The following is a 24789-nucleotide window of genomic DNA, read 5'->3' as shown; positions in this document are numbered from 1 at the left end:
CCTCCGATAAAAATTTGCGAACCCTAAGAAGCGCTGAACCTCCTTCCTGTTCCTCGGGGGCTGCCATGACAACACCACCTCCACTTTTGCTTGGTCCATCTCCACTCCCTTGGCTGAGATCCAGTACCCCAAAAATTCCACCTCTGTCAAATCGAATTCCCATTTTTCCAATTTCACATAGAGGTGGTGCTCTTGGAGTCTATGAAGCACTGCCCGTACATGGATGTCGTGGATGGTCTGGTTCGGGGAATAGATCAAGAAATCGTCCAGCTAAATAATCACGAACCGATCCAAGTAGTCCCGGAACACATCGTTCATGAAGTGTTGAAACACCCCTGGAGCATTGCAGAGGCCGAATGGCATGACTGTATACTTGTACTGGCCGTATCAGGTCATAAAGACAGTCTTCCATTCATCCCCAGGTCGGATGCGCACCAAGTTGTATGCTCCCCTTAGATCCAGCTTCGTAAAAACCTGAGCATGGCGAAGACGTTCCAACAACTCCGGGATCAGGGGTAGCGGGTATCAGTTATGGAAGGTAATCTTGTTTAAGGCTCTGTAATCATTTCAGAGACGGAGTTCACTGGTGTTCTTTTTCTTCACAAAGAGGACCAGAGCCCCTGCAGGTGACGTAGATGGTCGGATGAAGCCCTTCCTCAGATTAGACTCCAAAAAGTCCCTTAGGGTGGCCAGTTCTGGTTCCGACAAAGAATACAGGCGCCCCGCTGGTATAGGAGCCCCTGGGACTAAGTCTATGGCGCAGTCATATGTCCTGTGTGGAGGCAGTCGCTCAGCCTCCTTTTTGTTAAAGACTCCTGCAAATTCCTTGTATTTCGCAGGTAGGCTGCCAGCAGGTTCTCGGGTGGGTGTCTCTGGGGCTGCAGGGATTCGTTCGGGCCAACAGTGCTCCTGGCAGTAGGGTGATGCAAACAGCACTTTCCGCCGAGTCCACGAGATACAGGGGTCGTGCTGGGTAAGCCAGGGCATTCCCAGGAACAGCGGAAAGTGCGGCACAGCAGCTACAAAAAACTGGACCTGTTCCACATGGCCCTGGATCTCCATAGTCAGCACCTCCATTTGTTGGGTCACGGGGCCTGACTTTAGAAGCCGTCCATCAATGGTCTCCACCGGCTGGGGTTCTGCAGCGGGACCTGGTGCTGGGTGGCAAACCCCAGGTCCATAAAGCTGTTGAAAGCCCCAGAGTCAATCACGGCACCCACTGACATCACCTGGCCCTCCCGTCCCCTAAGGGTAGCTGTGACCAACAGCAGATCCCTTCGGGGTTCTGAATGGGGTGGGGTAGCGGCTGACGCAGGTTCTCCCAGGCTTTCAACCCCAACTAAGCCTGGGAGGGTCCGTTTCCCGGCAAGGGGCCCCCTCGCTGCTTGAGGGGACACACACGGGAAAAATGGGGCCCCTACCCACAGTAAAGGCAAAGCCCAGCTGCTCTCCTCCGCTCTTTTTCCGCTGCTGAAAGGCGTGGACGGGCTCCTCCCAGCTGCATCGGCTCCTCTGGTGGGCTAGGCATGGGAATCATGGTAGAAGTACCAGACGTCTCTGGAGCAGCTGCAGGACCCCGCAAAGCCCACCTGTCAGACCTGGGTGTTTTCTGTAGACGGGCTAGCCTGCGGGCAGACAGCCTGCCATCAATCCTTACAGCCTGCTCCATGAGCAGAGCTAGAGACTCAGGCGGAGCAGCTCAGGCCAATTCATCCAGGATTGCATCTGAGAGCCCACACCGATACTGGGCTTGGAGGGCACTATCGTTCCAGGTTAGGTCCTGGGTGATTAGGCGGAACTTAGTGGTGTATTCCCTCACTGAGCCCTTCCCCTGGTGCAGGTGATGTATGAGCCTCTCTGCGGTTTCCACCTTGACTGGATCTCCCCATGTTGCCAGCATTTCTTTTAAAAAATTGTCCAGCTGGTTCAGGAGAGGGTGGTCTTGGAGCAGATATGGGGTGGCCCATCGCTGCGCTGGTCCAGACAGGAGGCTGATGACAAACACCACTTTGTGAGTGTCTGTGGGGAAATCCTCTGGCCGGAGTTGAAAATGCAGCCTGCATTGAGCTAAAAAGCCTTCCAGCTGCTGCGGTTTTCCAGAGAATTTCTCAGGGAAAGCAGCCAAACACTTACTCCTTCGACGGGGGGCGGGGGTTCAGCCGTTTGAGCTTGCAACACGGCGACGGCTGTTTGTAACTGCATAACAAGATTCTCCAGCTGCTGGTTTTTCTGTAATAAATCTTCCATTGCTCTTATTTTTGTCAGCCAGGTCAGAGATTATTCTGTCCGGGAAAGCCGCCAAATGGCTTGACAAAGACAGATTAGACCAGCTGGCAACTAAGCAACAGATGAGTTTATTGCAGTTTACAAACAATGCCGAGCAGGCAGGGTAAAGGGAGCTTGGAAAGTCAAGGCAAAAGGACGTAATAGAGCAAGATTCAGTCTTACAGAGAAGTCCAGGTTCAGTCCGGGTCTAAAGGACGTGGCAACGAGGGGGAACGGTGGGTCAGTCCAAGGTCAAACACAGCCGATGGTCAGCAAGGTCCAAATACACAGTCCAGAAGTCACGGGAGCAGTCACAGGCAAAACGTAGTCACAAGGCAGTCCAAGGTCGAAACAGGATTCCAGAGTAGGCAGACGTGGTCACGGGGTCCGGGAGTCAAGGCTGGATTCAGGAACTAGGTATCTGGAGCAAGGCACGGGGTCACGAGATCTGAGAGCCAAAGCTTCCGCCAGAAAGCTCAGATAATCTCTGACAATTTGGCATGGCTCACGGCTGCGCTTTTATGCTCAGTCAGAGTGCTGAGTCATGGTCTCTCAGCTAATCTCTAATTGCCTGGCGTTTCTGGTGGAGGCGGCGAGACTGGCGTCTGGTTGCCTTCTCCGCCCGCAACTGGCTGAAACCAGGCTTCTCTGCCTCTTCCTCAGACTCCTGCGGCTCCTCCGTAGTTTTTGCTGGCATCAGGCCCTCAGAGCTGGCAGAGGTCCCAGCTGGCCTTGGCTCCTCTCCCGGAGGCTCTGACACAGTCTCTGCCAGTTCAGTCTCCTTATCACCTGAGCCGGGCCTCTCGGCACTAGGTCCAGCCTCTGCCACTTCCCCCTCATCTCCCGACTCCATCTCCATGCAGGGCATGACACCCGGCTCCTCGTGAGTAGTCGCTGAAACCGCGGAAAATACCGGGCTGCAAGTGGAGCCCATTAACCCAGGGCAAGGGAGGGTTGATCCCTGTCTGAGCCTGGGATCCCCTGTGCATCACCTGGACGCCCAGGGGCAATCCCGGGTATTAGCCCGGGCTAACCCGTCTAGCTAAGGCCTAACACAAACAATTTAGGGGGAAGGGGGAGAGAAAGAAGGGGAATGAGCAGGAGTGTAGACCAGTAAACCAAAGTGGTAGGGTCCGTTCATGCTCAGGAGATCGCTTGTCTGTGTATACACACACCAGAGGTCCCAGAAATTCACTGCTGTTGCTGCTTTTACTCCAGATGGCAGTTATCTCTTCCCCCTCCCCCACCCTCAACATTCTGCTATTTAGCACAATCTGATAATAGGAACTCACATTTAAATGTCATTGATGTCAGTGAGAAAGTTAAGCATGTGCCTAATTCACTCTCCTTGAAATTGATGGTGCTTCAGGCTGAAATCTAATTTATTATTATTATTATTATTATTATTATTATTATTATTATTATTATTAATTTATATAGCACCATCAATGTACATGGTGCTGTACAGAGTAAAACAGTAAATAGCAAGACCCTGCCGCATAGGCTTACATTCTAATAAAATCTTAATAAAACAATAAGGAGGGGAAGAGAATGCAAACAGGCACAGGGTAGGGTAAGCAGGCACTGGGTAGGGTAAAACTAACAGCATAAAGTCAGAACAAAATCAAGTTTTAAAAGCTTTAGGAAAAAGAAAAGTTTATCTAATTTATTTATGTATTGCTCCCCATTCAAAATTTTATAGCTGTGCACAAGATAAAATAAAAACAGAATAAAACACTTTAAAATAGATTTTAAAAGAAGCAAAATGAAAAGTGAACCGTGGCTGGACATCCTGGAACAATGATGTTTTCAGGAGGCGCCGAAAGGAATACGAAGTTGGCACCTGCCTGACCTACAGAGGCAGGCAATTCCATAGGAGGGGGACTTATCTCTGGGAGAAGGTCCCATGGAATACAGTTGAGTAAACGTACACAAGGTTGTACTGCAAATGTGTTTGCCAATGCCTGACATTGTGTGAATCCTAAAAGTGATTTGGAGGTTTCCAGATTGTGCACCTAAAGCACTTTTGCATGACATTCAGTGTGTATAATGATATAAATTACTCTGTGAGTTTAACAAGGAATCAGTTCTACACTAAGTTTTTTTTTTTAAAAAAAAAAACCAAAATAAAACACATACTGAGGATCCCCAGACAAAAACAGACTACAAGGAGCCTATGCAGACTGCAATGGAAATATTACATTCTCTTGCATCATTTCTCACAATCCTCTATGGGAGCTGTTCTTTCAGTGACCTTGAAAGATGAAACTTTCTTTTTCTTGTTCTCATTAGAATCTTTATTATCTACATGTTAATTACACATTTGGGGCACTCTTTTTTTTTTTTTTTAATAGACTGTACTCAATGTTCAGTGTAAGTTCATTCAAAACTTGTAAAAATGAGATTCTTTCAAGAACAGCCATATCTAGAATACCAGTGGTGGGGGAATTGTATTGCCTCCCTGATTAAAAGAAAATAGTAATTCACTTAGGGGATAATTTATCATGCTGATTGTGTTGAAGCTGCTGATTTCCTCTGGGAATACCTAAAGAAGTTATTGTCTGCTAACATAACTTCTCTAGGTAATATCAGCTGAATGCCAAAAGATTTCAGATTTGTATGTTTTCACCATGCTCTTAGCCATCCTGGCCAATGTTTTAAAGGTCATAAATGAATAACAAAGATACACTTCATGCTTTTATTATTCCTATTGAAATTATAATATGTAAAAATGCTTTATCTGGCTTAAAAACCCTGCAGTTGCAATTGAGCCAGTAACAAAATGTTTCAGGGGGAAAAAGAGAAATAAAATGCAATCCAACTAGTCGAACTATTGTGTCCCATAAGGGACCATAGCTATATAGTCATACACATTCTTTGCATACGGGAGAACCCAGGTTCAATCCATGAAATCTCTAGATAGGAATGGAAAAGAGTCCTGTCTGATACCCTAGAGAGTCATATTCTCCTTCCTTCAGCAAGGGACATAGCTTCATAGTAGATCACATGCTTTGAATTAAGAAGGTCTCAGGTTCAGTTCCTTCTATCTCTAGTTGTCATGTAGCATGATGGGAAGACCTCCACCAGAAATCCTGGAGTGCTGCTGTCAGTCTGTGTAAACAACATTGTTCCTTATACCATTGGACCAATAGATAGACCAATGGTATGCATCAGCTCCCGAAGTTCATATGAATGCATAGTACTAATCTGTTTTGATGTAAAAGCAAGGCAACATTCTGAGGCTTTCTTGTGATCATTAGTGGATACCACTTTCATAGTACAATATCCTGCTTGGTGTAGATGAGCCCATGGGGAGAAATGCACACATGAAGCTTTTGAATAACAAGGTAGGAGTGTATCTGAGTGCTCATCTCTGGCACAGGTTTTGCCAAACTAATTAACTATGCCTAAAGAAGATCTTATTAGAAATTCAGTCCACTGTGGACACTCAATCTCCCAAAGAGAATTGAGATGTTGCAATGTAACCTGTTTTATTTACCAGATTTCTTTCACATTGGTGGAGGTAAAGGGAGCACATCTTCACTTCATGACATTCTCTGGAACTTCATATTGAATTATCTCTATTGATGAAGGAAGAACAACTTCCAGATGAACTGTTCTTAGGCTTTGGAGCTTTTCTTCTGATGTCCAAAAAACATTCAGTGCATTCTGACTTTACTAACAATAATTTACCGACCAGTTCTGAAAGGAAGGAACTAGTGCAGTGAAGTTTCTGCTCGTTCAAAATTAAACAACGGTGAGTAACGTATTCAAGTATTTTCTAAGAAACTAGTAGAATCTTATAATTACTTCATTGGATCCAGACTTAAACAACAACCTTATGCCCACTAACCTGGGAGTAAGCCACACTGAACTCAATAGGCTTTTGGGTTGGCATGTATAGGTTGGCATTGTTAGTCATGTGTACGGCAGATCCACTGAAATCAATGGGGCATATTACTAAATGAGTCTACCCTAAGTTGACGAACTCTGGATTCAACTCCAAATTGCTCATAACGTCTGAGCCGAATTTGAACATTGAATCTCAAGAAAACAACAACATGAAGTGTGATTTATCAAGCAAGGGTCAAATATTATACTATTCCTTAGCACTTTCTGTTCTGCAGCAATTTAGATGAAGGAAATACCCTGAAAATAAGTGACTGCCAAATCAAATATAAAACATGCAGTGCTGTAGTGTGGCAACCAGCATTAACCATGAGGCAATGGTTAATTCAAAACTTCCCTCAGTCTTGAATGAACAATGTGCCTTTAGGTAACCCATTATCAATCAGCTTTGCTCCTCATCTGAGATCTGGGGAATACTGGTCTAGCTTACAGAGTTGTGAAGAAGGGGATAAGCTGTATAGACTGTGATATTATTATTATTATTATTATTATTATTATTATTATTATTATTATTATTGATAATAATGATCTTCATTCTTAAATATACACATCAGTATTCTTTCCTGGTTGCCTCCCTTTCTGGTTCATTTCCTCTCTTCAGTAGCATCACAGTAATTTAAGCATATAAGTTGTGTTTTGAAACTACGGCTGCTTTATTTACCACTATGATTTTTCTTCTATGTCATATAAACTTCAGTTTTCTCTTCATAGCCCAGAAACTATGTCAGCATGGTCACTGGCAATAAAACTACTGTGACCCACTTCATCATCTTGGGGTTCCCAAGTCTGAAGAAGCTCCAGCTTCTCCTCTTCTTTGTGGGATTGGTTGTTTACATCTTGACCTTGTGTGGGCACATCATCATTATCATCATAGTACGCATTGACCAACGTCTCCAGATACCCATGTATTTCTTCCTCAGCAACTTTTCCTTCCTGGAGATATGGTACACATCTAATATTGTTCCCAAGATGCTAGAAGTATTCCTAGCGAAAAACACATCTATCACATATGCTGGCTGCATTACTCAACTATATTTTCTTATTACACTTGGTACAGCGGAATGTTTCATTCTGGCAATCATGGCGTTTGATCGCTACTTGGCCATATGCAATCCTCTGCGATACCCAACACTCATGAATAACAAAATTTGCCTTCAACTGGCTGTATGCTCTTGGATTGGTGCCTTCATAGTTAACATCCCCCCACTGGTTGCACTGTGTCGGCTGCCATTTTGTGGACCCAATAAGATCAACCACTTCTTTTGTGATGCACCACCTTTACTGAAACTCTCTTGCATAAACCCACATGAAGCTGAACTGTCTAATTTCATTGTGGCCACTAGTGTCATTGTTAGTTCCTTCCTCCTCATTCTGGTGTCTTACATCTTCATCATAATCACTGTTCTGAAAATCCCCTCATCGACTGGTCGCCAAAAAGCCTTCTCAACTTGTGGTTCCCATCTGGCTGTAGTAACCATTTTCTATGGCACTCTGATGTTCATGTATGTCCGCCCAACCTCAAACTTTTCCATCAATTCAGTGAACTTCAACAAAATTGTGTCCATGTTCTATACTGTGGTCACTCCCATGCTAAACCCAATCATATATTGCCTGAGAAACAAGGAGGTCAAAGATGCTCTGAAGAAAGCAATTAAGGGGAAGTTGTGTTCCTACACAACTCAAGCAACATTATAAATACAGTAATGCATTAAAATGAGAACTAATCATAATAAAGACAAAAGACATGTCCTATCACAAAAGTCAGGGGAAGTGGAAATCATTAGTTTATATATTGGTTTCTTACAAAACACTAGTTTAATTTTCTCCATGTATAAGTATATCAGCCATATTGTGTAGTGAACTTTCCAGAGAGCTTTGGCTATTGGGTGGTATAGAGATGATGATGATGATGATGATGATGATGATGATGATGATGATGATGATAAATCAACTGTGCATGTATCCAGGGCTCATCTACACCAAGCTGGATATTCCACTATGAAAGTGGTATGAAAGTGGTATATAAAAGGCAGGATCCACACTACTGCTTTATAGTGGTATTGAACTGCACTGAAAACTGTTGGAGGCCCTGACACATACCACTTTCATGCCACTTTCATAGTGTTATATCCTGCTTTGGCTAGGTGTGTCATGGGCCCCAGCAGTCGTCAGTGCACTTCAGTACCACTATAAAGCAGTAGTGTAGGTCTTGCACTGCACTTCAATAAAGTAGTAGTATCGCTCCTGCCTTTTATATACTGCTTTCATACCACTTTCGTAGTGGAATATCCAGCTTGGTGTAGATGAGCCCTCAGTTAAACAAAATGGATTAGATCCAGTGAAGCTTCCACTAATGGAGTAAACTCCTTCCTTTGATAAAAGAAGCTCCTCTCTCTAAGGAAGCTACTTTGGATCAAACCCTATCTCTTATTTCATCCTTCTGTCATTAACAGTAAGATATCTGGTTTGTGTTTTTTCCCCATGCAAACTATTATTTAGATTTTGTAACGGTTTAATTAAGTTAAAATATCTGTATAATAATTCTGAATGCTCCCCCCTTTCATTCCAGGTGTATAATTAGGACAGTAAGACTAACAAGTTTGTGTTATTAACTAGGATTCTAAGACTAGGAAGACCTTTGTCGCTGAAATGGTCCATGACATTTTTCTGGTTTGTATTTGAACTTTGAATTGAAATGCCACTTGACCGTTTATAACCCTTACAAATATATTGCCGTTTAGCCACAATAACTACACCCCTCCCCTTTGTACCCGTGTGGGTGGGTGTTACTGCTGAATAAGAATAATACTGAGTTCCCTCTCATCCCAAGATCTTTTGGTAGATTATCATTCCCTATTATCCCTTTAAAATGAATATTATTACATTAATTTAACCTTCATCAGATAGCTATAGTTATTGGTGGAGGTTTCTATCCATCCCAATCATTGCATCAGTTTCTTTTATGAGGACCCAGAATGGCACAAATCCCAGGTAGTGAAAATATTTCTTTATATATAATTGACGTTACTAATCTGTTTGATTGAACTGCCTTATAATTGTTATTATTACAAAATATCACTGTTTTGAAATTCAATATAAATATTGTTTGATTCAACTGTTATGTAGTTGTGTGCCTAGGGGCACTCCTTATTACCTGTAAATGGAAAGCAATCAGAATATGTGGGGGGAAATCTTTACGTCTGCTTCTATATTGGTTGTTTAATGATCTTGATCTCCAGAGCCCTGCACATCTCAGAAGCAGAGACCCAGAATGGCACAAATCCCAGGGAGTGAAAATATTTCTTTTTATATGTGATGCAACCCCTCTTTCCACCACCGTTATTCTATAGTCCAGAATGGGAGTAGTGCCTATCCAATGCAATGACATGAGGTGTGCATCAGATTTGGGATCATCCAAGCACATCAATAATAGGGGAGCTGTTTTGGGAGTACTTGTTTGTACAATATTGCAGTGGAACATGCAGCAAAGCATGATAAGGTGAAGTTGCAACTAGCTCCTTTTGCACAGACAAGCCCACATCTGTCCAATAGTTAATAGGGTGAATTATAAGGGGATCAGCATCAGGGGGCACCTCCCCACGACCCAGTGTGCCCTCCACCCACTCGCTGATGCTGGTGGCCATATGCCTGATAAACAAGGCAGTATTGTTGTACCCTCAGCACAGTGGAGAGGTGGATCTCCTCAGCTCAGTGCTGCCTTCCACATGTAGAAGGCAATGAAAATGGCAATGGAGGGTATGAAGACAATGCTGGATCTACACTACTGCTTTAAAGTGTTTTATAACAGTTTTGACAAAAGTATATGGAGTGTGCCCTGGGCCCCAACAGTTGTCAAAACTGTTATGAAGCACCTTAAAGCAATAACGTAGATTCTGCCAATCAGTGTCATTATACTGGGGGAAATTGAATTTCCCTACCATCGCTTCTCCGCCCATGTGTTCATCCCTCATTTCTTTCTCTTCCGAAAGAGGAAGTAAACAACGTGCACAAGGCCCATTCAGTGAGTCGTTTTGATCCCGTTGCTTCTCCCGCACATGGCAGGAAATAGCAGCAATTTCTGACTTCAAAAATAAGTCAGACTTAATAGGGTGTTTTATTTTTTGTGATGTGAAGAAGGCTAGAAGGGGCAGGAGGCAGATGTCATTGTGAGAGGGTCCTGTGAAGAACCATGAGTGACCAGTAATTAGCATGCAATAAAATGCTTGTCTGATGGAGCTCAGAGAGTCAACATTATAACAGCTTTTCCAGCTACACTGGCTGCCAGTTTGTATCCAGGCCCGATTCAAAGTGCTGGTATGAACATTCAAAGCCCTAAACGACTTGGAGCCAGCTTATCTGAAGGATATGTGTAGCTGCTTGGACCCTAAGATCAATTTCAGGGATCCTTCTCTGTGAGCACCTGCCAAAGGAAGTGAGGGAAGTGGCTGCCAGGGACTGCCTTCACGGCACGGGGTTGGAGCTGCTTCATTGCCAAACCCCATGCTATCCCTGCTGTGTGGTGGCAGAGGCAGCACAGGCTTTCTATTAGGCTCACTGGGGCCCCCTCCTCCCCCTCCTGCAGCTTCCAGAAAACAATAGGTCACCATCCACCCAGGAATGCCCCCGGAGTGGCTCTGAGCAAGCCTAGATCAGTGGAAGAGCTGGGCTGACTTCACTCTGGCTAGAAAAGTCAGGGTAAGTCCCTGACTTTTCAGCCTTGCATCTTTGCCTCTTTGCCCCTGGGGGGCTTCAAATCTGAGGCTGCATCATCTAACCAACACAGCACAGATTTGGAGCCACCCCGGGGCAAAGACAATGTCAAGACAGCCCCCAGGAGGATGGCCTTTTTTGCTGTGGCACACCTGTTGTGGAATGAGCTCCCTGGAAAGGTTCACCTGGCACCTACATTGTACTCTTTCCAGGGCTATGTGAAGACCTTTTTATTTCCCCAGTATTTTAGCATTTTTATCATCCTAGCCTTTTAATTCTGCTATTTAAAATCTGTGGCCATTTCTACGCCTGCCTTTTCCCCCAAGATCATCCCTGGATTGTTCCTGTGCATCCAAATGCCACACGGGATCCCGGGAGCAGACAGGGACTATCCCTCCATTTTTCAGGGATTACCCTTAGGTGTAGAAAGGGCCTGTATTACAAATCTGTAAAATATCTGCATTGCTGCTTGATTTTATCCTGGTTGTACTTCTATAGTGTGGTGTTATATTGTGGTTTATGTTTCCATGTTTTATGCTTTAATCTGTTCTTTATGGTTTCTTTTTTTGTGAACTGCCCAGGGAGATGAAAATATTCATCAATGTAAACTCTACGCATAAGGACAGAAAACAAACTCATTATATTATCCAAAAAAATGGAAATGGGTTGGAGTGATCCTTGGGATAGATCTGTCAAAATCAGTAGGTCTTCCAATTAGTCATAACTAATTCATGTCCCACTGAAAACAATGTGTCTATTAGCATGACTTCAGACTGGAAACAACTTAATGATAGTTTTGGAATAATAAAGCTAGCACCACTACTACATTAATGAACTAAAATAAATTATAGCATCTACCATTTCCAAATGTTCTCCCAAGAGCTCTCTTTACTTCCTTATTTTTGAGACTATAGATAATCGGATTCAACATGGGAGTCAAAATGCTATACTGAATAGAAAAAAGCTCATCCAATATCATGGAAGAGAGATTGCTGGGTTTCATGTACTGCGACATTCCTGTCATGTATAGTAAGCCAACCACAATGAGGTGGGAGCTGCATGTCGAGAAGGCTTTGCTCCTGCCCTCTGCAGAGCGGATCTTCAGGATGGTGGAGATAATGTGAAGATAAGAGACCAAGGTTGGTAGGAAGGAGCCGAGTCCAAAAATCACAACAGAAGAAAGAAGAAGAATGTTATTGAGGAAAATGTCAGAACACGAGGCTTTCAGTAGTGGTGGGAGTTCACAGCTGAAATGGCTTATTTCGTGAAGGCCACAAAATTGTAAATTAAATATTGGGACTATGTTTATTATCGCAAAAAACAACCCCATTAGCCATGCTCCCATCACCAGGTAAGTACATATTGATTTATTCATGGTGACTACATAATGAAGTGGGTGACACACAGCAGTGTATCTATCATAAGCCATTGCTGAAAGAATAAAAACCTCTGTTACACTCAACAGAAGGCTGAAAAACATTTGTGTAAGACAGCCAATGAAGGAAATTGTATTTTGCTTCATAAGCAAATTAACTAACATCTTAGGGACAATGTCAGTAGAGTAACAGATATCAACAAAGGACAAATGAGACAGGAAATAATACATGGGTGAGTAAAGGGAAGGATCCCTTCTTATCACCAGAATGATTGTGCTGTTGCCTGTCAAAGTTATCAGATAGATGGTTGAAAACACCAAGAAGAAGAAGATCTGCAGTTGAGGTTCATTGGAAAGTCCCAAGAAAATAAACTCTGACCTATGTGTTTGGTTTTCCATTTCTGTTTAGTGACCTGTAAAACAACAAAAACAAATAAACTGACAGTAGACAGAACACAATTCATGCAAACCAAATTGCTGTTAAGCCCTCTTCATTTCAACTCTTGCATTGTAATCAATGGAACTTAAATGGACATTACTTGGCTGGCTTATGCTGACGAATATTCACATATAGAGCAACATAGAAGTATGGAGGAACACATATAACTTAAATGGTCAACATTCCATATTAGGCAAAATGTTCACTGCGGGGGGACTAAAATTGTCAAATAGACATTGATGGGGGGGGAATTGGTACATCCCTTAAAACTTGATGATAGAGAGAAAGAGAGAGAGAGAGAGAGAGAGAGAGAGAATTGCACGCTGAAAGGCTTTGATAGATGCACAGTACTGTGTGCACCCAGAAGCAGTCTTCAGCTCAAGGAACATCTCCACATGCTAAGGGTGTGTCTATATGATGACACTTCATAGCTGATGTCCTCAAAATCCCACATTATCACTGCTGCAAGGCAGGAACAATAAATTTAGATGGCAGGAGGGAGTGTGGCTCATTGACTTGGTCTAAAATGCTAAGCAAAAGCATGTATGTCTTATATTAACAACTTTATTTTAAATATAGAGGAAATAACTGCAGTGGCAGCAGCCATTAGTCTCTCCAAGCCTGCCTCCTGCCCCTTTGCCCTGCCTTCCAGCATTTACCCTGGACTTACACTAATTTGCAACCACTTCCAGCAATGCCCACTGTCCGAACCTGAGGCTACAGACTGAGAAACAATGTGTTGACCTCAGAGCAACACACACAAAATTGTGGTAAAACCACAGTGTGAAAATTGCAGTGTTGGCAGCTGTGTCATTCAAACAACACAGTGCCACTGTGCAGACACGACGGGGTAAACAGACCGTTTAAAGACACCCCCTTAGAGAGAAAAGAAAGGGCCACAAGCAGACTTCTGTGTGTAATGTCACACAGAACTTTGGCTCATTGACAAAGGTCTAAAATGCTAAGCAAAAGCTGAGATGGCCTACAGAAGGGGTTAAATTTAAAACGTTATGTTAAATAAAGAAGAAATCCAAGAGAGACAGAGGCCTTAGCTAGACCTAAGGTTTATCCCGGGGTCTTCCCGGGGTTGTCCCTGCCTGTTCCCAGGATATCCTGGGATGATCCCGGGATAAACCTTATGTCTAGCTAAGGGTACAGTTTGTATCATACAACTGCAGCTGCTGCTGTCTTCTGGAAAAACCTGGGGTTTCTTGAAAGCTTATTAGGGTTAATAAATGAGAAGATCAGCAATTTCCCAGAGATTACTTGGCCACCACATGACAACTGCTCTTCACCTTCAATGTGCCCAAATAATTTCATGTGTAAAATTTATGAAAGTGGAAGGAATGTGCCCAAGCCTTTTTCCTGTGTGAAATATATTTTTGCCCAGATACACCCCACCCACACATTACACTTAAAACTTGCAGCAATTTAAAACCTTTTAAAAAGAAAAGAAAACTTTAAAAACCAAGTAAATTTTTAAACACAATTTAAAATTTTAAATAGAATACCAACAGCAGTAATTGAGAGTGGGTGAAAATGGAAAAACTAAAGAACAGAGCTAAGCGATTTGAAATTCTAAAAACACACACCAAATAACTATTGTACACTGTATACATATTGTATACATAGATTGTATACTGAAAAAATAATAACAGTCAATCTACAACAGAACAAAGCAGGAGTCAAGCCTAAATTCCTTTGGGAAAGACATCCATAGTGGAATGCTGTTAAAGAGAAGGCCCTATCTCATGTTCCCATCAGTGTAATCTCTCTTGCTGGTGGGGCATGCAGAATGACAACCAAAGAGAATCTTTCTTTTATTTTATTTTTATTTATTACATTTCTGTAATGCCCAATGGCCAAACCTCTTTGGTTCACAAAAATTTAAACCCCAAAGTACAATATAAAAACAATATAAAATATAAACACTTAAAACTGCAGTACAAAAATACAAGGAGAATAACATACAAGTCAGACAGCTTTCTAAATAAAGACACAAACAGAGGCCTCACGATTTCTGTAGATGCCGAACCAAGCTTGTTTCCTTCAATTTACTGTGGTCAAAGGAAGGTTAGTTATACCAGAGTTGGATGCCACATTCATACTATTGATGTAATCGAGAAAAGGAGAATCTTAAACTATGGCCATGTTCATAAGGGATAAGGCAGTCTTTCAGATATCCTGGCCCCAAACCATTGAGAGCTTTATAGGTGAGCACCAGTACTTTAAAGAGTGCCTGGAAACTGACTGGTGGCCAGTACAGTTGATACAACCCACTGCAAAACAGTCAACAGTGTCTTTGTGTAACCCCTCACCCTCATATGTTTTAATGTGATTTTAGATTGTAAGCCTCTTGGCAGGATATTTTTGCTGTTTTATTTGTACATACTGTGCAGCACCAAGTACATTGTTGGTGCTATATTATTATTATTATTATTATTATTATTATTATTATTATTATTATTATTATTATCAAAGATGTACCAGGAAACCATCTGGTCACTGCATTTTACACTATTTGCAGTTTCTGAACACTCTTCAAAGGCACTCCCCATAGACGGTACTGCAATAATCTAAGGGAGAAGTGATTAAGTCACAGATCACCCTTTTACAGGAATGGAAACAACTAGCATGCCAGTCAAAGTAGGTAAAGACATTCTTGGCCACTGCAGCTACCTGATCATCCAGTAGCAAAGCCAGGTTCAGTAGTACCCCAAGCAGCAAACCTGATCCTTCAAAGAGAGTGCAACCCCATTTAGAAAAGGCTATGCCTCTAATCGTAGATTAGTATGTATATTAACCAAAAGTAACTCTATCTTCTCTAGACTAATCCTCCATCACTTTGTCCACACAATAATTCAAAATTGAATGTATGCTCAGGAACACTCCCCAGAATCCTCTATAGCATTCTAGAATTCTGTAGCAGACATGCTGGCATTCCTCAAAGACCAGTCAATGACAAAAGGGTCACTTGATGAAAAAAGCTTTGAATGCCACTGTACAATTCTAACTCATTAATATTCGTTAAGCAAACATTTTTGGGAATATTAGCACTTCATACTAAAGTCATTGCTTCTCATAAATGAAGAGAAAAGACCAACTAGTTCAAGAATTAATCAATATGATAGGGTAGTATACACCAATATGAAGTTTTCTGAAACATAGATGAATTTACCTGATACGGCCATGAGTAATGGGGCAGCAGGATAACAAATGTTTTCTAAAATGAATATTTAAGCAGAGTAAGTAGAAAACTCAAACTGCAAACCCATCCATTTCCATGTCTTTTAAAATTAACCAAAACAAATCCTCAATTCTTTCATACAAGAATGTGTTGGCAGAATGTATTTGTGAGAATGTGATTATCTGATTTATATAATTCCCAAAATAAACAAAGAGTTATTCTAGGGGGAAGAATACTCCCAACTGAGAATTCATTGCAAATAATTATCACTATCAGTAGATGTGCTCATTTCTCTATCACATGGTTTTAACAATAGGAAGTAATGTAGATAATGCTATAACTGGCTTGAATCTTTATTAGATGCTTTATTATATTAGACACTTTATGAAATTTATCTATTAGACACATATTTATGAGATCATTAATTCTTGTCATGAATGTTTAATGGATGCCAACTTTGTAGGCTTCATTATGAATGTTTGATGAACATCTTGTAAATGTTATCTATATGCCTGTCTTTTGTACATTTGTGATATCTTTTGAATTATTCGTCTATAAAACTTTCTTAGTACCTTTGTGGTTGAGTGTTATCACTCATATTGTACTATTGAATCTCTCATTCACATGCCACCCTGACCCTTCCTCACCTGGAATCACATTCATTTTATTGATCATCAATTTCTTGAGAAACTCTAAGTAAGATTTAGCTTAGAGTTAAGCACACTTAAGTTAAATTAAATTAATGGGGGATTGATTCTTAATATTGATGCATGAATTCTCTTCCATATGGTTTCATAGGTTCATACAATCCACCCTGCACACTCAGGTCCTCTAGGAAGGGTTTACTCCACTCAGGCACCACTAGGCTGACAACTGTTACCCAGAGGACCTTTCCTTCTGCCACCCCCAGACTGTGGAATGGCCTGCCAGAGGAGATTCGGCAGCTTAATACTCTCTCTGAGTTTAAGACAGCCATAAAGACTGGTCTCTTCCAGCAGACCTACCCAGATGAATTTAAAAACCTAAAAACTTTAAGATGCTGTGATAGTTATTTTAATATTGTAGTGGTTTTATATGCTCTTTTAACCAGTTTTATGTATTATATTGTATTTAATGTTGTTCCATGCCTCGATCCAGGAGAGGTGGGTAAGAAATAGATAAAATTATTATTATTATTATTATTATTATTATTATTATTATTATTATTATTATTATTATTATTGTGGGTAGGGCTTCCTAAGAAAGTCCTTTTACAACTTTATTGGCTGCCAGTCCAGGTCCGGGCCAGATTCAAAGTGCTGATATTGACATTCAAAGCCCTAAACGGTTTGCGGCCAGGTTATTTGAAGGAGCGCCTCCTCCCACATGTACCTGCCCAGACCTTAAGGTCATCTACAGGGGCCCTTCTCCGTGAGCCCCTGCCAAAGGAAGTGAGGCAGGTGGCTACTAGGAGGAGGGCTTTCTCTGCTGTGGCACCCCGGCTGTGGAATGAGCTCCCCAGAGAGGTCTGCCTGGCGCCTACACTGTACTCTTTTCATCGCCAGCTGAAGACCTTTTTATTCTCTCAGTATTTTAACACTTAATTTTAACTTAAATTTAAATTTTACTGTTCTAACTCTGTATTTTAATCTTATATTAATTTTGCTGTGTGGTTTTAGCCTGGTTGTCCTTTTGATACTGCATTTTGTATTTGTGTTTTTAACCTGTTGGTAGTTTTATTATGGTTTTATTTTTTGTGAACCGCCCAGAGAGCTTCGGCTATTGGGTGGTATAAAAATGTAATAAATAAAATATAAATAAAATGAAATAAAGAAAGTGATGGGGTCCACCAGAATAAATCACTTCCATTGGTTCCCTGACACCCCATAGACTATCCACTGAGAGCTTATTATGCAGTGACAGATAAGGGTTCTTTTCTCCGTGTGTGTGTGTGTGTGTGTGTGTGTGTGTGTGTGTGTGTGTTGAGAGAGAGAGAGATGCATTCTGCAAAATTAGGCACCAGATGAGGTGCTTAATGTTTAATCCTACTTGCTGCCCCCATCCTGCATCAATTTGTCAGTGCTTGGAAGATTCTTGAGCTTGCGGACTCTTGAACTTGAAGTAGATGGTGACATCATGGTTGCACTGGGAAGAATCTGGCTCTGGGCTAAAAAAGGCGGCCATCCCATCTGTAAGTCAGCCCTTGTTTCATTTAATCATCATACCATGCCCACAGCTAAATAAGTGTTGCTTCTGAGGATCAGAAGAAAATCTTAGGTGATCACAGCTAAGCAGATTCAAAGACTGCTACTTTGGGGGGTGGGGTGCAAACAGTTGTCACTTTGAAAGCAAATTCTCATCTATATCTATATATATTGAAGCTGGCCATGTTATTTTTTTAACCTACATGAGGCAAACCAGTGTTTCACATTTGACCCTATCCTGCATCCATGCAGCGTGATGCAGCTTTTTGATTTGTGCAGTTTAAATCAGTCCATGAATATGTGCATGTATGACATTCATATGCAGAGAGTGAGTTTCTGTCCATGTGGCCGTCTGATTGCTTCAGTTTAGTACAGCACATACTTACAAACTTTGGGATGTGGTGACTCCACAATCTGTGTTCACTATCAAACAATTGGAAGACCATCTTCAGTGTGAATTCAGTGATCACTTGAGCACAGCAACTGAGTTGTAATTCACTTCAGGATCTTGATCAGCTCAACTGCTTTAGTGCCATCTTTAAATATTACTGGAGCCACAGTCGTGGCTCTAATAGATAAGGCAATCCGTGAAATAAGGGTTCCATAAGGTTAAATGGAAATCAGGGGGTTAGTGGGTTGTTCTAACCTTAAAAAAACTGAAAGGCTTTCACCAATCTTCCTGACAAGAAATCTCTATGTTACTTAACCTGAAACTTTCAGGAAGATTGGTTAAAGATTGGTTAACGATTGAGAGAGAAAAGGCAGTTAACCTCAGTCATGCAAAAGTGTTCCAGGAATACATATGCTGGGCCCATCATTTGTAGAAAGTCTATGGGCTCCGTATTTTAAAGATCAATATTTTCTTGTTGGACTTGGAATCTGGAGATCCGAGTTCTAGTCCCCACTTGGCCATGAAGTTTCTGGGTGACTTTTGGCCGCTCACCGACTCTGAGCCTAAACTATCTTACATGCTTACTCTGAGAAGAACATTGAGGAAGAGGATGCCATGTAAGCTGCCTTGGGTTCCTCACAACAGAAGAAAGGGTAGGATATAAATGTAATAATAACAAATGTAACAACAACAACAACAACAACAACAACAACAACAACAGATCAGGTACTAGGACTAGTCAGTGAGATGGCCAGGTTTTCTGACAACAAGAAATTATTTATGGAGGTTATAAACAAGGAGGAATTGCAGGAACCTCTGAGAGGATCACTCCATAGTAGAAAGATTAAACTGCAGCTCTATGTAGGCAAGTGTGAAGTGATGCATACTGGGACAAAAATAAATAAATAAATAAATAAATATAAAGCACCTTCACTTACATGCTTGCGACTGATCAAGGCAAAGATCTTGGGATTATGGTTGAAAGTTCAATAGCAGCGTTGACTCAGGCCTAATCTGCACCAAGCAGGATATTGCACTATGAAAGTGGTATGAAAGCAGTATATGATATGTGTGAATGGGCTCCAACAGTTGCACTTCAGTTGCAACAGTTGCACGACAGTTGCACTTCCGTGCACTTCAGTACCACTATAAAGCAGTAGTGTAGATCCTGCAGTGCACTTCAATACCACTATAAAACAGCAATGTGGCTCCTGCCTTTTATATACCGTTTTCATACCACTTTCATAGTGCAATATCCTGCTTAGTGTAGATGAGGCTTCAATGTGCAGCTGCTGTGAAAAAAAGCACATTCTATGTATTTTGGTGTATAATTATATGATAGGAATCTATTTGGCTGAGGGGTTGGGGAAATGCTGCAAGGCACAGGGACACTGCAATTTCCACACAATTTTAAAGGTCTTTCCATGTCTTTCTGGTTCAAGTCAGGCAAATACCATATTCTCTCGGGGCAATTTCTGTGGATTCAATTTTTTTTAAAAAAATATAATTAAATAATTATAATTATTAATATGTCATAAGGCAATACATGACCAGGACAATGTAGAACATATTTCCTGTTTCCAGGTGCTCCATCCTCCCAATCTGGGTTTGGAACTGAAAGACCCAAGAAAATTTTGGATGCCTGGAGGGAAAGTTGTAAGCAAGCACAGTATATGACATTGTACAACATTGTGACTGATAAAGGGGCACATCCTAAATATACAAACAGATCTAAAAAAGAATGGTTGTGGAAGAAGAAATTCTGTGTTTTAGAATGGCCTAGTCAAAGTCTGGAACTAAAGGACATTAAAATGTTTTGGTACAACCTGAAGCTAGCTGTTCATTCAAAGCTGCCCTCAAAAGTCACTGATGTGAGGCAGTTATAAAAGGGGCAATAGGCCAAAATTCCACAAAACCAATGTGAGAAACTGATCAATGTGGACAGCCTCTCACATCAATTTTGAGGAATTTTGGCTTCTCAAGGGGGTTCTATCAGGTTGTTAATCTAAAGGTTTGCATATGTTTTTGTGGAATTTTGGCTGCTCAAGGGTGTACTATCAGATAGTTAATCTAAAGGTGTACATAAGTTTTCACAAATGAATATTGAATGTTCAATCAGTTGTGGATAAATAAATGTTAAAAAATCATGTTGTGTGTCATTTGTTTAATCAAGGTATCTATTGTTCTTTATCTAGGATTATGGGGTTGGATTAAGATCTAATAAAATGTTAGGTTGGAAATATGTGACAATCCTATGAAGTTCACAAAACTTTTTCTCAACCCTGTATGCATATACATCTGTATACATTGCTTTAGTTAATGGGCCTTTAAAAAACAACAACACTAAACCATGGTTTGGCCACTAACCCTTTTACAGCAAATGCTTAGTGAGTGTGTTTAAACCATGTTTATGTAGTCACCATGGTTAAGAATGGTTCACACAACATGCTAAGTCATCACATTTTGCTCAAAAATGCTTAACCACCATGGCTTAGCGTGTCATCTGAACAGGGTCTTTATTTCTGAGGAAGGTTTTCTTCAAAGCCTCTTTCACATCTTTGTTTCTCAGTGTGTATATCATAGGATTTAACAGTGGAGTTATCACAGAGTAAAAAACAGCTACTATTTTGTTGGCACTGGATGTGTATTTTACTGCTGGGCGGACATACATAAAAATGAGTGTCCCAAAATAGATGGTCACTACACAGAGGTGGGATGCACAGGTAGAAAATGTCTTCTTCCGGGCCATAGCAGAAGACATTTTCAGTATGGTGATTATAATGTGCACATAAGAACCTAGAGTGAATGAAAGAGCAACCATTACAATGACAGTGCTAAAACCATAGCCCACTACCTGGATGGCATAAGTGTCAGTACATGCAAGGCGAAGTATCTGCCCAGCATCACAGAAGAAGTGGTTGATTATATTGGGGCTGCAGAAAGAAATATTAGCTAACATAAAGGAAGGGAAAGTAGGGCATATGAATCCCACAAACCAACATGCTACAACCATATTTCTACATGTCTTAGGGTTCATGATGGTAGAGTACCGTAATGGGTTGCATATTGCAAGGTACCTGTCATACGCCATGGCTGTAAGGATAAACAGTTCTATGCCAGCAAAGGCAAAAAAGAAATAATATTGGGTGATACATCCTGGAATGGAAATGGTCCTCTTGTATGACAGCAAATTTTCCAGCATCTTAGGAACTGTGACAGTGGTGTACCAGACCTCGACCATTGAGAGATTGCAGATGAAGAAATACATGGCAGTCTGCAGACGTGAGTCCACCATCACAATAACAATAATCAGCAGGTTCCCCATAAGAGACAGGATGTAGATGATCAAGAACAGCACAAACAGCAGTGTCTCAAGGTTTGGTATGCAAGTGAAATGAAGAAAGACAAATTCTGCAACCACAGTTTGGTTTTCTTTGTCCATTACATCAGACAGCTACAGGGGCATAAATAATAATAATAATAATAATAATAATAATAATAATAATAATAATACAGCAATAATGATGATGACAACAACCATGAATCTGAAAGATGGTCCCACATTTGCTCTAGCAGTACAGAAAAGACCATAGGCTAAGTTTTAAATTCCTTCTCTTGAGTAAAATTCTGTATTAAAAAAATCCCCACACTTTTTAAAAAGCAGGACATGAAAACAACAACCTCCTCCTCTATTGTTTATTCCTGCCACCTGGTATTCAGAGCTTCTCTGCTTCTGCATGGGTGTTGTATTTAGCAACAATGGGTAATAGCCATTGATAACCTCATCTTCCATGACACAGGAGGCACAGGTTGGTATGTCAATTTCGCCCGTTCCTGGATAAGGATAGCCTACCTATGGTCATCCATGTACTGGTAACCTCATGATTAGACTACAGCAATGTGCTATGTGAGGCTATGGATGCATATGGTTCAGAAACTGAAGCTAGTACAGAATGAAGCAGCGATGGTGCTCACTAATACAACTATGCTCACATAACACCACCATTAATAAAATGGCACTGGCTGCCTATTAGTTTCTGAGCCATGTAGAAGGTTATGGTATTATCATATAAACTCCTAAGCACCTTGGGACCAGGATACCTAGTAGACAGCCTTCCCTTATAGACACCCAGGTTGCATCTCAGATATTTAGAGGCGCTCTTGCTGGTCATTCCAAAATGAATGGAATATCACCATGAAGAACCTTGATGGCAGGCTTTCTCTCTAGTGGTGTCCATCTTTTGAAAAATCCTCCCTCATGCAGTTCGGGAGGCAGAAAATGTAGCATCTTTTAAACGCTTCCAGAAAACACACTTTTTCACACAGGCTTTTCCTGGGCTGTAACTATTGCTGGTATTTACCTTGGTTTTAAACTTTTTAAAGCTTTATATTGTGTCTTGTCATGCTGTATTTTATGGTTTTCATTGTGAACTGCCCAGAGAGCCTCGGCTTATTGGGCATTATTGAATTGTGATAAAAATAAATAAATAAATTAGTCTGAACTTTTTGAAAAGCCGCCTCACTTGAAAAACTCTCACTACATATTGTGGCAGCAAATTTTGAAAGCTAATTATGCAAGAAAACAAAGGCAACAACAGGGCCCCTTCCACACGCCGTACTGAAGGCTCATGCATGCGCCCCCAGTACGACCCCAAAACGAAGGTGTAGACAGCAGCTGAAGAGACGGAGGAGGAGGCAGCTGGGGAACCAGCTGGTCCTTGCTGCCGCCTCCCCGCCAGCCTCCTGCTGCCGGGGTAAGAGCGACCTGGGTCTGAGAGCTCGGCTTCCGCTTCCACCGAGCTCTCCAACCCGGGTGGCTCTTTCGCCGGCAGCAGGAGGCCAGCGGGGAGTTGGGCTTGGTGGCAAGGACTAACCAGCGAAGCCGCCGGGCCCTGGGAACTTTTTGCCGCCACCGCCGCCTCTTCCTCTGTCTATTCTGAACAGGTGTCTACACTAGGAGTTTCGAGGCGCCCTGAAGCGCCTTCAGGGCGCCCCGACGACTGTGTGTAGACAGGCCCCAGAAAGCACTGCCTTATAAAGAAACTCACCGGGATATTTCTGAGAAAGCAGCTCCAATACTGAAGGGCAATTTGTCTGGTCTCCGTTATCAGAAATCTCCCCTCATGATTCCTTACACAATAAAAATAGAAAGAAAAACAATCTTTTTAACTTTCAGTCCAGTCCAGTCTCATCCAATCTCCTGGTATTATTGTAACAGTGATTGGTTTAAAGTGTTGCATTTAAACCTTCCTCTTATTGAAGAGAATGATGATGTATAATGTGCTCATTAAACTGAAATGTAATTCTCTCTGGGTTGTTAATATTGATTCATGGCAGGTCTCCTTGGAGTTCTGCTCTTAGGAGCACTTTGCATCTTATGGCCTCACAGAAATATGTGTGCTTAATTCCCCAAGGAATACATAGGCTGTTCATGACACATGTTTAAACTTTCTATTCCAGTACGATATGTTTAGTCCATGCTATCGTTTCAGAACCAGATTAAAACAGATTTTTCTTGCCCAGGCATTTTGAAGTTGTTTTTATGCCTTTGAATTGTTTTTATTGTGATGTTTTGTGGTTTTATTGTAACCTATTGAGGCCTTTTGGTTTATTTTTATGCTTGCTATAGACTGACGAGATAGGACAATGATGTGTTTCTTAAAGACCCTCTTAAATTGGGAGGGGGGGAAGTAGCAAACTAAAAACACAGAGCAGGCAGAGTGCAGTGATGGGTGATGGGGAGGATCTCTCAGTGCTCCTCGCGGGGGGCATTTGGGGTCCAGCCCTGCCTGTCCTTGCCGTGACGCGCAAAGAGCTCCTTCACTGGCCATGCCTTGGACTCCTTCCATGTGCCAGGATGGAATTGTAAATGACCTGCCAGAGAATCCAGGCAACATGGCCCTCTCTTTCAAGGAAATTGCGGGGTGGGGTGGGGTGGGATGAGAGACCAGCCGAAGGAGTCCCTACAGCACTTAGAGGGTGCTTCCAGGCAGACTGCTCGTAGTGCTGCCAGCTGGAAAGCATTGTTTTCTGCTTTTTCCTCTTGGAGGGATTTGTAAGAAGCATTGGGAAAGCTCAGGGTAAGAGTGGGAGTCGCCCCATCCTCAGAGACCCTTGCAGAATGTCGTAAATAAGGCAGGTTGATTGCATGGCAGAAGCCTTGCCTGGAAGCCAGCAATGACCTTTCTGCATCGGAGGAGGCTTGAGCCCTCTTTCCTGCTATCCAAGGCAATGGAGAAGGCACTCTGCATAGGCCTTGAGGCACTCTCTTCTCACACAGTCTAGGGCCAAGGAAACGGAAATGGATCCTGTCACCACTGAGCACTATAT

The 24789-nt window shown here is 41.9% G+C and overlaps 3 protein-coding genes across 3 annotated transcripts; 1 reads left to right on the top strand and 2 right to left on the bottom strand.

Annotated features, from left to right (window-relative positions):
• The first annotated feature begins 6903 nt into the window (after nucleotides 1-6903).
• LOC134405371 (olfactory receptor 6B9-like) lies at nucleotides 6904-7869 on the top strand. The gene has a single exon (XM_063136617.1). The coding sequence runs from the start codon at nucleotides 6904-6906 to the stop codon at nucleotides 7867-7869; it is 966 nt and encodes a 321-aa protein (XP_062992687.1).
• A 3850-nt stretch (nucleotides 7870-11719) lies between these two features.
• On the bottom strand, nucleotides 11720-12658 carry LOC134405369 (olfactory receptor 5G9-like). Its single transcript, XM_063136615.1, has one exon. It carries the CDS (start codon nucleotides 12656-12658, stop codon nucleotides 11720-11722), a length of 939 nt encoding a protein of 312 aa, XP_062992685.1.
• Nucleotides 12659-18563: 5905 nt separating this feature from the next.
• LOC134405368 (olfactory receptor 6N2-like) lies at nucleotides 18564-21901 on the bottom strand. Its single transcript, XM_063136614.1, has 3 exons — nucleotides 20969-21901; nucleotides 20006-20073; nucleotides 18564-18636 (listed from the first exon to the last, which is right to left on the bottom strand). The coding sequence occupies exons 1-3, from the start codon at nucleotides 21899-21901 to the stop codon at nucleotides 18564-18566; spliced, it is 1074 nt and encodes a 357-aa protein (XP_062992684.1).
• Between the last annotated feature and the right edge of the window lie 2888 nt (nucleotides 21902-24789).

This window comes from Elgaria multicarinata, chromosome 11 (genome assembly GCF_023053635.1).
Source record: "Elgaria multicarinata webbii isolate HBS135686 ecotype San Diego chromosome 11, rElgMul1.1.pri, whole genome shotgun sequence".
Taxonomy (NCBI): Eukaryota; Metazoa; Chordata; class Lepidosauria; order Squamata; family Anguidae; genus Elgaria; species Elgaria multicarinata.
Note: the sequence above shows the minus strand (reverse complement) of the source record. Positions and strands in the feature narration are given on the sequence as shown.